This window comes from Schistocerca nitens, chromosome 5 (genome assembly GCF_023898315.1).
Source record: "Schistocerca nitens isolate TAMUIC-IGC-003100 chromosome 5, iqSchNite1.1, whole genome shotgun sequence".
Classification (NCBI taxonomy): domain Eukaryota; kingdom Metazoa; phylum Arthropoda; class Insecta; order Orthoptera; family Acrididae; genus Schistocerca; species Schistocerca nitens.
This window is the reverse complement of record NC_064618.1, coordinates 245,111,810-245,125,629: the sequence shown is the minus strand read 5'-3', so window position 1 is coordinate 245,125,629 and position 13,820 is coordinate 245,111,810. Positions and strand designations below refer to the sequence as shown.

At 41.8% G+C, this 13,820-nt stretch overlaps 1 protein-coding gene across 2 annotated transcripts in view; it reads right to left on the bottom strand.

Moving 5' to 3' along the window:
- LOC126259660 (RNA polymerase II-associated protein 1) overlaps positions 1-10,109 on the bottom strand; it is a 200,129-nt gene extending 190,020 nt beyond the window's left edge. For both annotated transcript variants that reach the window (XM_049956595.1, XM_049956596.1), the window contains exon 1: positions 9,906-10,109. In XM_049956595.1, the coding sequence (XP_049812552.1) occupies positions 9,906-10,047 (142 nt within the window). In that variant the 5' untranslated portion in view covers positions 10,048-10,109. The remainder of the gene's footprint in view (positions 1-9,905) is intronic.
- Between the last annotated feature and the right edge of the window lie 3,711 nt (positions 10,110-13,820).

Below are 13,820 nucleotides of genomic sequence, written 5' to 3'. Positions count from 1 at the left end.
ATCTCATTTCTGCCTACAGCTGTATAAGAAGAACCTGTGTTCTTCAGTCAATTTTTGTTAGTGTCACAATAATGGTCTTTCATTCTGAGAACTAGCAGTAAAACAAGTCAATCATAAAAAGCTAGTAGTTAAATAATTATAAGAAGGTGCTACACATGGACACATGGTAAACATGCATTTAACAAAGCTTTTCAGAGATGATATTGGTGCTTACATTTACAATCAGACCGAACACATGGAACTCTACACAACACTACATAAAAAAACTGGAACTACATTTTCATATGAGCTACCTCTGTAATTAGTGATGTTATTTTTGCTACAGAAACCACAACACTGACATAAAAATAACATTTGTCACACTGTAAACATTCACAGTTTAATGAATTAATTTTATCCAATGCATTCTAAGGCTTAATATAAGCATACATAACAAAAAATTTGTCATCCCCCAGGAGATGTCATGCTACCGCTGTTAAGCACTGCCTCTAGCCTAGAAAATGTCTACAATTTGGCAAGAAAGATAGTGCACAAGTCTCTTCAGGTATGCCATATTCAGCTGGTGGCACAAACTGATTACTAGATCCCACAGAGCAACCAAATTGTGCAGATGTTGACTGTTATGTATCATTCGCTGTTCCAAACAGTCCCAGAACTTTCCATTTAATATGCAAAGCCGGGTGGGTGTAATTCAGGACAGAGGAGGTTCCGTATGTTCAAGGTGTGCTTTTCATATTATGAATCAGGCACACCCATTCAAATTACGATGAACTTGAACCAGGATGCTCATTTCAACATTCTTTGTGACCAAGTGTTCCCCTTTCTTCTATATCTTCTTGGTGAGTATGCTGTGAATGGTCCCCTCTTCCAGGACAACAACAGCCTTATTCACAGTGAGCTATTTTTTGAAATAGTTCAACCCTCCACCCCCACCCTCACCACCCCATACCCCACCTACTCCCTGCTTAATACCTGGTGAATTGTAGGAAGTTTTACTTATTTTACTTAGATTAACCGAAGACAGGGATTCCAATTTTATGTTGTAATTGGCTAATTATTTTGTGTTTACTGATGTTATTTCTGTTTGAGGGTACCATTCCTTGGAATTCATGTTAGCTATGCTGCAAGTGCTCTGTTAGTTACAAAACCATTCAATTTTACTATAAACCAAGGGAACATGGTTAATCATGACTCATTGGTAAACACTGCACCTTCTAGTCAGCTACTCTCCAGTTCACAAAGCACAACTCACTCACAGATGCAGCACTGTAATTGCAGCTTAGCTTGTAGATCACATGACTGTTTTCACAGGTAGCTCTGCCTTTGATGGGATGGGTGATGTCTGTGACTGGACTGGTGTAGGTGATGGTGGGAGGATGTATGGGACAGATCTGGCATCTAGGTCTATTACAGGGATATGAGCCATGAAGCAAGGGATTGGGGGCATGGGTTGTGTAGGACTGGATGAGGATATTGTGCAGGTTCGACGGACGGTGGAATACCACTATGTGGGAAGGGGGGTGGGGGGTGGGGGGGCAGGGGGCATGGAAAGGATAGTGGGCAGGACATTTTTCATTTCAGGGCACAATGAGAGGTAGTTGAAACTCTAGCAGAGAATGTAATTCAACTGCTCCAGTCCTGAGTGGTACTGAGTTACGAAGGGAATGCTCTTCTGTGGCCAGACGTTGGGACCTTGGGAGGTGATGGGTGACGAAAGGTAAGCCATGGGGCACTTGTTTTTATGCAAGGTTGGAAGGGTAATTACGTTCTGTAAAGGCCACCGTGAGACCCTCGGTACATTTTGAGAGGGACTGCTCGTCACTGCAGATGTGACAGGCTGTATGAAGGGACTTCTTGGTATGGAACAGGTGGCAGCTGTTGAAGTGGATGTATTGCTGGTCATTGGTGAGTTTGATATGGGCAGAGGTACTGATGTAGCCACCTCTGAGGTGCATGTCAACATTCAGGAAGGCAGCTTGTTGGGTTGAGTAGGACGTGGTGAAGCAAATGGGGAAGAAGATGTTGAGGTTCAGGAGGAATGTGGATCCAGATCATGTGTCGATCCAGATCATGAATATGCCATCAATGAATCTGAACCAGGTGAGGGGTTTGGGATTCTGGATGTTTAGGAAGGATTCCTCTAGATCGCTGTGAATATGTTGGAATAGGATGGTGGCATGCAGGTACCCATAGCCATATCCTGGATTGTTTGTAAGTAATACCTTCAAAGGTGAAGTAATTGTGGGTGGTGATATAGTTGGTCACAGAGACTGGGAAGGAGGTTGTTGATTTGGCATCCACTGGACATTGGGAAAGGTAGGCCATGGGCATTAGGGACGTTAGTGTAAAGGGAGGTGGTATCAAAAGTGATGAGCAGGGCACCATGTGATAAAGCAACAGGAACTATGGAGAGTCGGTGCAGGAAATCCTTGGTATCTTTTATATAGGAGGGCAGCTTGCAGGTAATAGGTCGAAGCTGTTGGTCTATGAGAGGTGAGATTCTTTCGGGAAGGGGGGTGGGGGAGGCACATAAACGGCCACAATGGGGTGTCCTAGGTGGTTAGTTTTATGGACTTTAGGAAGCATGTGGATGGTAGAAGTGTGGAGAGTGGTAGGGGTGAGGAGAGAGATGGACTCTGGGAAGAGGTTCTGGAATGGGCCTAAGGATTTGAGGTGAGACAGGAGATCCTGCTGGATTTCAGGAATGGCGTCACTGTGGCAGGGTTTGTAGGTGTACATATCTGACAGCTGGCGGAATCCTTCTGCCAAGTACTCCTTGCAGTTCAAAACAACAATAGTGAAGCCTTTGTCAGCAGGTAGGATTAAAAGGCTGATATCAGTTTTTAGGTGGTTGACTGCGGTGCTTTCTGTGGATGTAACAGTAGTTGGCAGGTTGAGTGATATGGAGAATGATGGTAAGGCAAGGTTTGAGGTTAAGAAATTCTAGAAAGTTAACAGGGCTAATTTTGGGGCAGTGGGATGGATCACGGTTGGATGATAGAGTGAGTCAGGCAGGGATCAGCATTGTTAGGGTTGGTGGAGTAAAAATGTTTCCACTGTAGGGACTGGGAGAAGGAGAGAAGGTCTTTAAGAAGTCCTGCATGACTGAATTTGGCAGTGGGGCAAAAGGTGAGGCCGTTGGAAAGGGCTGATATTTCTGCGGGGCTTAGGCTTTCGGAGGAAAGGTTCATGACTGTGTTTCGGGTCTCTTTAGGTACTAGATTATGTGTGGTGGTGGAAGGGAGTTTTGGAGGGTGCAGTAAATATATTAGGTCTGCGAGACAGGGTTTGTCAGCTGTGAGGGGATGTGGGGAAGGTTTGGAGGTTGTTGTAGAGGCAGTGGACAGTGGTATTCCAAGACGGGAGTAGGAAGTCAGCAAGGTGGAGAATTTTTGGAGGTGGCATTGTGAATGTTGGTCTAGTTCCTGGAGGGCAAGAATTCAGCGTGTGTTGTGGGTTCCAGGAATTTGGGATTGCATAGAAGAATGGAGAGAAGGTATTGCGAGGAGATTTGGGCTTGATTGTCATGGTTTTGCAGGGCATGTTCATGAGGGCTAAGGACTGGCAGAATCTGAACAGGTGAAGGTCATTGTGGAAGGGAGGGTGACAGCCGGAGACAGGTAATTTGATGGTAAGGCCATTTGAGGGGATTTCAAGAGCCAAGCAACAATGCAGGAATAGTATGTGGGACTGGGTTCTAGCTAGGGATAAGGAAATTTTTCTGAACTGACGCAGATGGTAGAAGCAAGGATCCGTGGTGGTGGAAAAAAAACGTGAAAAAATATGTAAATAACCACCTCATCCCTGTACGCTCCATAGCAGCACTTTACTGCCCCCACCCCTACCCAGCTATCTATCCCTCTCCCTCCCACAGCCTCCTTCTCCTCCTCCTTACCCCCACCCAGTTGCCTCTCCCGTCATGCGCTCCTGCTGGTGCTGCTCGTAGTCTGGCTTCAGCTGCCAGAGACTGTGGTCATGTATATGTGAGTTGCGTTTATGTGGGTATGTCTGTTGCCTATTTTTGACAAAGGCCTTGTTGGTCGAAAGCTTATTTTGTGACAGGCTTTTTGTTGTGCCTATCTGTGACTCAGCATCTCCACTATATGGTGAGTAGCAACTATCCTTTTCATAATATTGTTACATTCCATCCTGGATTTCCCATTGTTTGATTTTTCATGATGGCTTTTCTTCCATCCTAACCTAGTACTGTTTTCCTTTGTTCCTATTTTCTAATGCATTACTATAATCAATGTCCGTCTTCCTGTGCTTGTCTCATGGCCTTACAAAGCACACTGCACTCTCTACTTATGAGCCACTCTGTATCAACTGTCTTGGCCACGAACAACAGGCAGCTAAAAGACCATGCTGATTGTTGGTGCAGCATCTTATGTCCCACATTACTGTTGTCAATATCATTAATCCTATACCTTCAAACTAATTACTCTCCCTGCACCTAATCCAGTCACATCTGCCGCACCCCTTCTCCACACTTATCCATCCTCAGACCTGCAACCCACAGTAACATATCTTATATATATATATATATATATATATATTTCTTCTTTATTTCACTGTAACTTCACACCAATTTCAGTTGGTTTTCATCTTCCACTATCTACATACTCCCTCAGATTTCATCTTGTTTCCTATTATTTCATTCATTTCATCATTTTTGTGATTTTTCCCATGTATATTTTGGTGTATTTTTGCGAATGTTTTGGATGTATTTCTACATTATCTACATATGTTTTTGCATTTTATCCACCACCATGGATTCTTGCTCCTTGCATCAATACAGAAAAGTTTTCTTATCCTCATCCAGAACCAAGTCCCACATACTGTTCCTACATTGTCGCTTGGTTCATGAAATCCCGCCCCCCCCCCCCCCCCCCAAATGGCCTTACCATCAAATTACCTGTCTCCGGCTGTCACCCTCCCTTCCACAATGCCCAGCATCTTTTCAGATCCTGCCAATCCTTAGCCCTCACCAACATGCCCTGCAAAACCATATCAATCCAGCCCAAACCTCCTTGAAATACCAGCTGTCCATCCTGTTATGCAATCCCAAATTCTTGGAACCCACAACACATACACTTACTGAAACTCTTGCCCTCCAGGAACTAGAGCAACATTCACAAAGCCACCTCCAAAAATTCTTCACCCTGCTCACTTCCTACTACCGCCTCGGAGTACCACTGTCCACCACCTCTATGAAAACCTCCATACCTTTCCCACATCCCCTTACAGCTGACAAACCCTGTCTCACAGACCCACCAAAACTCCCTCCCACCACCACACATAATCCAGAAGCTAAACAGACCTGAAACACAGACGTGAACCTTTCCTCCAAAAACCAAAGTCCTGCAGAAATATCAGCCCTTTCCAAAGACCTCACCTTTTGTCCCACCCCCAAATTCAGTCATGCAGGACTTCTTAAAGACCTTCTCTCCTTCTCCCGGTCCCCACAGTGGAAACACTATTACTCCATCAATGCTATCAATGCTGAACCCTGCCTGACTCAATCTAGCATCCAACTGTGATCCATCCCACTGCCCCAAAATTAGCCCTGTTAACTTTCTAGAATTTCTTAACCTCAAACCTTGCCCACCATCATTCTCCGAATTACTCAACATGCAGACTAATGTCACACCTGTAGAAGGAACTGTAGTCCAACACCTAAAAATTGAAGCCAACCTTATAACCCTACCTGCTGACAAAGGCTTCACCTTGTTGTTTTGAACCGCAAGAAGTACTTGGCAGAAGGACTCCGCCAGCTGTCAGATCATACACCTACAAACCATGCCACAATGGCCCCATTCCAGAAATCCAGCAGAATCGCCAGACTCTCCTAAAATCCTTAGGCCCATCCCATAACCTCTCCCAGAGTCCACCTCCCTCCTTAACCCTACCACTTCCCGCACTCCTATCTTATTCGTGCTTCCTCAAGTCTATAAACTGAACTACCCAGGATACCCCGTTGTGGCCGGATACTGTGCCCCCACAGTGGGGAATCTCTGCTCTCAAAGACCAACAGCTTAAACCTATTACCCGCAACCTACCCTACTATATAAAAGATACCAACCATTTCCTCCGCCGACTCATCACAGTTCCTGTTCCTTCACCACACGATCCCTGCTCTTCACTTTTGTTGCCACCTCCTTTTACACTAACTTCCTAATGCCTATGGCCTTTCTCCTATTGAACACTGCATTCCCCAATGACCAACAGATTCCAAACCAACAACCTTGAAGACGAGCAGTTCCTCTAAAAGTATACCGAGTGTCTCACTGAGGCCTCTACAAATCATAATTACCCTCCCAACCTTGTATAAAAACAAATGTCCCATGGCTTATCTTTCCAGTCACCCACCATCTCCCAAGGTCCCACCGTCCAGCCACAGAGGAGCATTCCCTTCGTAACTCAGTACCACCCAGGTCTGGAGCAGCTGAATTACATTCTCCGCCAGGGTTTCTATTACCTTTCATCATGCCCTGAAATGAGAGATGTCCTGCCAACTATTCTTCCCACCCCCCCTCCCCCCCACACACACACACTGCTATTCCGCCGTCCACCAAACCTACACAATCAATGCCCCCAACTCTTTGCCTCATGGCTCATATCCCTGTAATAGACCTAGATACAAGACATGTCCTACACATACTCCCACCACAGCCTACTCCAGTCTGGTCACAAACATCACCTATCCCATTAAAGGCAGGGCTACCTGTGAAACCAGTCATGTGATCTATGACATAAGTTGCAATTACGGAGCTGCATTCCACGCAGACATGACAACCAGAATGAAATTTTCACTCTGCAGTGGAGCATGCAATGAGCCGAGGTACTGTCAGAAATATAACTGTGAGGATGAGTTGTGAGTTGTGCCTGGGTAGCTCAGTTGGTAGAGCACTTGCCCGCGAAAGGCAAATGTCCAAAGTTTGAGACTTGCTCCGGTACACAGTTTTAATCTGCCAGGAGGTTTCAACCAATTAGTTGTCTGTCTGTATGAACGGCCACCAACAAACTGTGGCCAAGAAATGAATGGACCACCCTGTTGCTGAGCCGCCCAACACAATATCCTTGATTTAAATGACTGCTTCACTGCCTGTGCCATGTGGATCCTTCCCACCAACACCAGCTTTTCTGAACTGCGCAGGTGGGAACTCTCCCTCCAATATATCCTACGTTCCCATAACCCTTCATTAGTCATTGTCCTCACCCATCTAGCTCTTTCCTGTTCCAGTCTGGCGCTACACTGCCCTCTATTCCACCAATGCACCCAGTTCTTTTACTTCTCTCCTTTTTCACTACCCCTCCTGTCTCACCCCACTACCACCAAATAACATCCCGACTGCACCTAGCAGCTCTACCCTCTTACCACCTCGTTCCTGTATGCTCTCCAGCAGCACTTTACCTTCCCCCACCCCTGCATGTGAACATCAATATTTTTTACATCCTCCTTCCACAGAACCCATGTTGTCCAGGCTGTCCTTGATCATAATGCTCCACATTGTCCTCTCATGTAATGATAGCAGTTGGGAAATTAGACTGTATTGTGCAGGGATTACATTTTTTGTTGGTCCTGATTGCCTTGCCACTTAGGTTAGACCACACTTGCATACTTGCAACTGTACTGATGAGTCAAACGGTGCACCATGTATTATGGGAAAAAATAAAGTTTAAATCAATGTCACAGGACACCACTCATATTAAACACATTTTGGATTTGCCTGTATAGACTACTGATAGTATTCTAAGTGAAGTTACCTACATGGACTGTTTCAAGCACTGGATAAAAAGAGCATCTGAGTAGTAGAAAGAGTAGCACATTTTGCATTATTGAGAAATTAAGGAGAGAGTGTCATGGACATGATGCAGGATTTGAGGTGGGCATCATTAAAACAAAGGCATTTCTCATTCCAGTGGGATCTTCTCACAAAATTTCAGTCATCAACTTTTTCCCCCAAATATGAAAATATTTTGTTGACAATGACCTACATAGGGAGAAATGATTATCATTATAAAATAAGGGAATTCAGAGTTCACACGGGAAGACATATGTGTTCATCTTTCCTAATGCACTTTTTGAGAGCGGAATAATAGAGAATTAAAACTGCAGCACCAGAAAGAACAGAAAATAATGAAACTTCTCTCGTTGTTACTTACAGTATAGAAGGGAGAATACACAATTACATTTTTTAGTAATTTAGGGAGTATACAGAGTAAAAATTTAGTACACACAGCTGCCACACCTGACAATAGGAATAGATGTAACCCATCTTGCATCAAGTAAAACTGAGCTTGGATTACCAACATGGGTACATCATTCCTCATGGCTTCAGCTCTATTCCAGAGTTCACCGAATATAGATATTGGTGCATAGGGGCAACCAGGCTCTCTGAAAACTGTGATCAGATGCGTGAAAGATCTGGTGAACCCATTGGCAACAATTCTCTTTGGAGCCTCCACACTCAGACATGTCCACTGTGCGGCTGTATGCAGGAACAGGACTTATCTGGAAAGATGTTGGTGATACCTCAATGTCCAGAATTGTCATTCTGCTGTCATGTCAAGGGAAGCCACAGCAATGGTTGGCTTAATAATAGACTTCATGAGACAATGAAATTAACATGATTTAAAGAAATTTCATACTAGTTTTCTGGAGCAATTTAGAAAAAAGAAAAGAAAACTTAAATTACTGCACTCTGTCACTCAAGCCAAGGATAGTATCGACAGACAAGACGCATACTGCATGGTTTGATCATGTAAAAGCTGGCCTTTACTGCTTTCTGTGACAGTGTTTGCACATCTTTCCAATGAGATGTTGGTGAGGTATTTGTCACCAGAACACAACCAGTGGTTGACTTGTTTTACTGTGCTTTCTGGACAGTGCGGTTAATATAAATTTTGCTTGCAATAAGCTAAATGTATTTACCTTCAGTGGTCTAGTGCTGACACATTATTTATGGTACAGTAATACAACCATATTGGGTAAAAACAGACATGGACAGAACAGACGTTTTCTCATAAATGGGAAAAACAACACAAAAAAGCTAGAAATACTCTGGCCGACAACATATTTGTAAAGCATCAAACACAAAGCAATACATGCGACAAGCTACTCTGAAACTAATTCAAGAAGTATTAAAAAGGAACAGGTTTAGAAATTCCTTACCATATATATGAAGGATAAAAAATAAAACACTTTACTGACCATACAAAAAAAATTCCTTACTACGGATGTTTGTAAACAAATTGTTCCCCAGCTGCAGAACTGCCCACAATTTTAATTCTTATGAAAGATTCGGAATAGACCTCCATAACACTGCTTTCATTGTCCGACATTTACTCACTTATCCAATAAGTCACACTGGTATTATATTTTTACAAAAAGGGTTCGGAAATTCTGGTTACACAAACTTCTCATACGTGAAAGTACGTCGTGTCTCGTACTAAAACAACATGTACTGTTACAGAAAACCCTTAAACTATATTTTCAGGAACACTGTTTCTAAACAATAAGTGAATATTTAATTGTTTGAATGTAATTTAAGTGATAAATGTCATTGTATTCGTATACTCTGTAAATGCATATAAAAGTGTCAATGTATCTGCAAAAATCACTGTATCCAAACTGACAACATCCATACATTGCAAAATGTCTACGGATGGCTAATCAAATAAATAAATAAATAAATAAATACTACCGTCAATCTGCATAAACCACTCAACATTCTCACAAAACTTTAGTGAATCGTTCTTTCAATTGCTGGAAGTATGTTTAATTTGATTAACTGGTGTTAACAATCTCTGACGGTAAAAAGCGAATTAATACAAGCTGCATGTCTTACCCAGAAACCAAAATGTCAGTCACACAACTCATACTACTAGTACTTCAGACTTACCCTCACTACCGTCATCGTCAAGTCCTTTCCGTTTGTTAACAAGTTTGGCAGATGAAGAAACATTTTTGTTTCTTAAAAATTCTTCTTCTTGCCGTAATAGGTCAGCTTCACACTCCCCTAACTTTGGCCGGGACAACTTCATTTTTTTCTCTCTTTTTTTCAAATGTCATCAACACCGTATGTTTACAAACACTAACTTCGTTGCTCGCGGGGAAGATATACTAGAATAGAGCAAGGAGTTTACAATTGGTATAGAGCTCAGTGAATTTCATCTACGTAAATGTGCTTTGTTAGCAGTCGATCAACAAGCTAGTGATACTATCTAGAGTAAGCGATTTTTTGTGAAAATATTGAAGAGTTAAGTATACCAGGGTCAACAGAAAGGTCCGATCTTACTCGTCGGCTTTGACCCGTGACGTAAGCGTGTTGTGGTGTGTGACGTCATTACGGCGCGGAAAACCTAATACATGGTTTGATGTACTCTTGTTTAAAGAACATGTATACGTAATATGAAGCAATTTGATGAACATATTGATCTGTAGCGTAGCCCACTTGAGGTTAGGTTGGGAGTTTTTTTTTTGGAATGCGGCCGCGGCAGCGGCCGCCTATGATTCGAAAATATTGATTTGACACTAATGAAGCCTGTGGGGGGATGGGGGGGCACTGCAGACTCCCCCCACCGCATAACGACATATTTAGTTTCTCCCCACCCAAAAACCCCCAATTTCCCACGCTTGTCCCGTTACAGTCATTAGGCTTTTTGTGAAACTTGTGTATTTCAGTGTTTACAATACGTATTCGATGTTTTTATATCCGCCATATTGGAATTGTTGTTTATGGTCGTTTCCGCGGTATTTGTGACGTCATGGGTCAAAGCCGACGGGTAAGATCGGACGCTTCTGTATTTCCGTATACCAAATTTGTCTCTGTATCGACACAGCCTAACATAGAAGTCAAGACCACAGTCTAACATAACAGTCGCGACACTTCGCCTCGTTTTTGTTGCCTACCGCGCCAGCAGCGCCCAGTAAGTTAAACTGTGAATTCCGCGCGATCGTGAAAGCGAATAGTGGTTGTTTATTTTGATTTCTACAATGGTTTTTACAAGCGGGAGCGTTTGTAGCGCAGTAAATTACAGCAACAACAGGAAGAAGACACCACTGCTATCTTTTTTTTAGGTTTCCTAAGGGTCCTGAGAGGAATGGTTTGTTTACGTATTGAGGGCTTGTTTTACTGATAGTTTCCGAAACATAAAATAGCGACGTATTGTAATTAATACATTGCAACCATGAATCCCCTGACGTAAGTGTAATTGAAGATATCGTGTTTTTCTTCTACTGTTCAGTGTTACTCAAATTAAGTACTTACATCATTTTATAATCTGTAGCGATCTTTATAAACACCACAGAAGTGTAAATCAACAGTACGTTAAATAGTTTTGTTGCAGTCAGCTAATTTTTCATAATTTGCAACTTGTCTTGCCATTCATGAAGTTTTATGAAAGTAAATATCTTGGTTGTTGTATCTTGTTGAGTTTTCTAATGGGGGTTTCAGTTTGCCACTTTCTTTTGTGAGGTTGCATCATATACCCCATTGACGAGGTATGTCCTTAATTTATAGACCATTTTTATTATAGCTTCTTTCGCCTGATTGTTTCATTCGGTGTAGCCAGCTAAGAAACCCACACTTGTAAACACTGCTGAAGACAATATGAATATGACGGCAAGTAGTATGGTTACAAGTGAGTTAGCTCCCAAGAAAAGTCGAATTTTGATGAGTATAAAGTGCATAAAGTGTAGTAAAGTTGTGAAAAACGGAATTCTGTGTGATGAGTGCGACGGTTGGTTACATTTTCGATGTGCAAAGTTAGAAGAAGACAATCTTCCAGACGAAAACAGCGAATGGCGATGCAATGTCTGTCTGAAGAGTAAGGACAATATGGCGCTGATGGAGGAAGATAAACATGAGGTAAACACTGACCATAATACTTTATAAGCTATCTTATCAGTGGTAATTGAAGAGAACCTAGCTCTGGCCAAAGAAAACGAACAACTGAAGAAGGAATACGCAGCAATTAACCAGGAACTCATTAAACAAATTTCCCAAGAAGAGGTTAGTGTCGTGTACACAGAACCAAGCAATCAATGTAGGCCATTAGATCGCCCACAAAGACAATGGCAGGCTGTTCCCGTCACAAAACGCGGTAGAGTCTGTGTAAACTTTCCACCCCTCGAAAACAGATTTAGTGTTCTTGCTATAGAAAAAAAACATTAAAGTAGACTCACAATCAATGCGCTTAACACAAATAAGGTTAATGAAAGTGAAGTGAGTAATAGGTGTAGCAACAAACTGCCAATTGAAGAGAAGTGAATAATTGGCGCAGTAAAAATATTACGTTAACTGTCAATAGAAGTAATGAAACTGTCAATAGAAGTGAAGTGAATAATGGGTGCAGTAAAAATATTTCGTCAACTGTCAGTAGAAGTAATGAAACTGAAAACGACAAGAAAGCAAGCCGCAATTGCAGACCTAGGCCTGTGAAAATACATTTATATGCAGACAGTCAAGGAAGGAAATTAAGGGATATAGTTGAGAACAATTCAAGCCACCATATCCCAGCCACAATAAAACCTAGTGCAAAATTTAAAGATGTAGCAGGTTCTTCACCAGCAGGAGCCATGGAACTGGCAGTTTTTCTGGCTGGATCAAATGACGTAGCGAGAAATGAAGGAAAAGACTTCTTGTTCTCATTAAAGAAGAAACTGCAGGAACTACAAAATACAAAAATCCTCATCTTTTCAATACCATTTCGGCATGATCTTCCATCCTGGTCGTGTGTGAATGTTGAAGTGACAAGAGTAAATGAAGAAATGAAGAAAATTTGTAAATACTTTAAAAATGTCTGTTTTGTAAACATAACTAACTTAGGTACAAGATTTCACACTGTTCATGGTCTCCATCTGAATCAACTTGGAAAGAAGTGTGTGTGTAATGAAATCAGAAAACTAGACAATGAGTTAGGCATAACAAAAATCGAGAGCTCTAAGTCAATACCACTTAGATTTAAGGAAAACTCTTTTTTAGAGGTAGCAAAGAAGGGCTGAGACTAACAGCTTTGCCCAGATTCACACTGGATGACCAGATTAAAGATAAGAATAATATAATAAATGTCAGTAACACTAGAGAGAAATATAGTAGTAATGATGAATGCCCCATTAACAAAAACCACTCACCAACTTTGTCTTTCTAGATAGGTTATCTCAATATTGAAAGTATAAGCGGAAAACACATAATTTTAAACGAATTTGCAAATGAGAACTTATTTGATGCATTATGCTTAAGTGAGCACTGGTGTAAAGGAAATGAAATATCTTTTCATGTACTAGATGATTTCCACTTAGCAAACAGTTTTAGCAGAGAGCAACATATTCATGAGGGTGTGTCAATTTACATTAAGAAGGGATTAATAAATTGTAGTAAAGAACTAGATCTAGGATTTTTGTACAGTGAGACACATTTTGAAGCCACAGGCGTATATCTGGATCATTTAAAAATTGCTATTGTATCTCTTTATAGATCACCAGATGGAAGTCCCTTAATATTTTTAGAAAAACTTGAGACTTCACTAAATTTCTTTCTTAGTCCTCAGTGGAAGAAATATAGTAGTGTGATTGGTGGTGACATCAATGCCGCATTTGATGTAAACAAAGATGTGCACACTGTAAATGAATTTAAAAGCCTGTTATGACAATTCAACTTCATTTTTACCAACTGCAAACCCACAAGACAGTCCACTTGTCTCGACAACATACTTACAAAATTCAATAGAGAGTTACTGTCTTCAGATGTAGCTGTCTTCGATTTCTCGGACCATGACTCAGTTTGGGTAAAAATAGGTACAGATATGCCTAACAT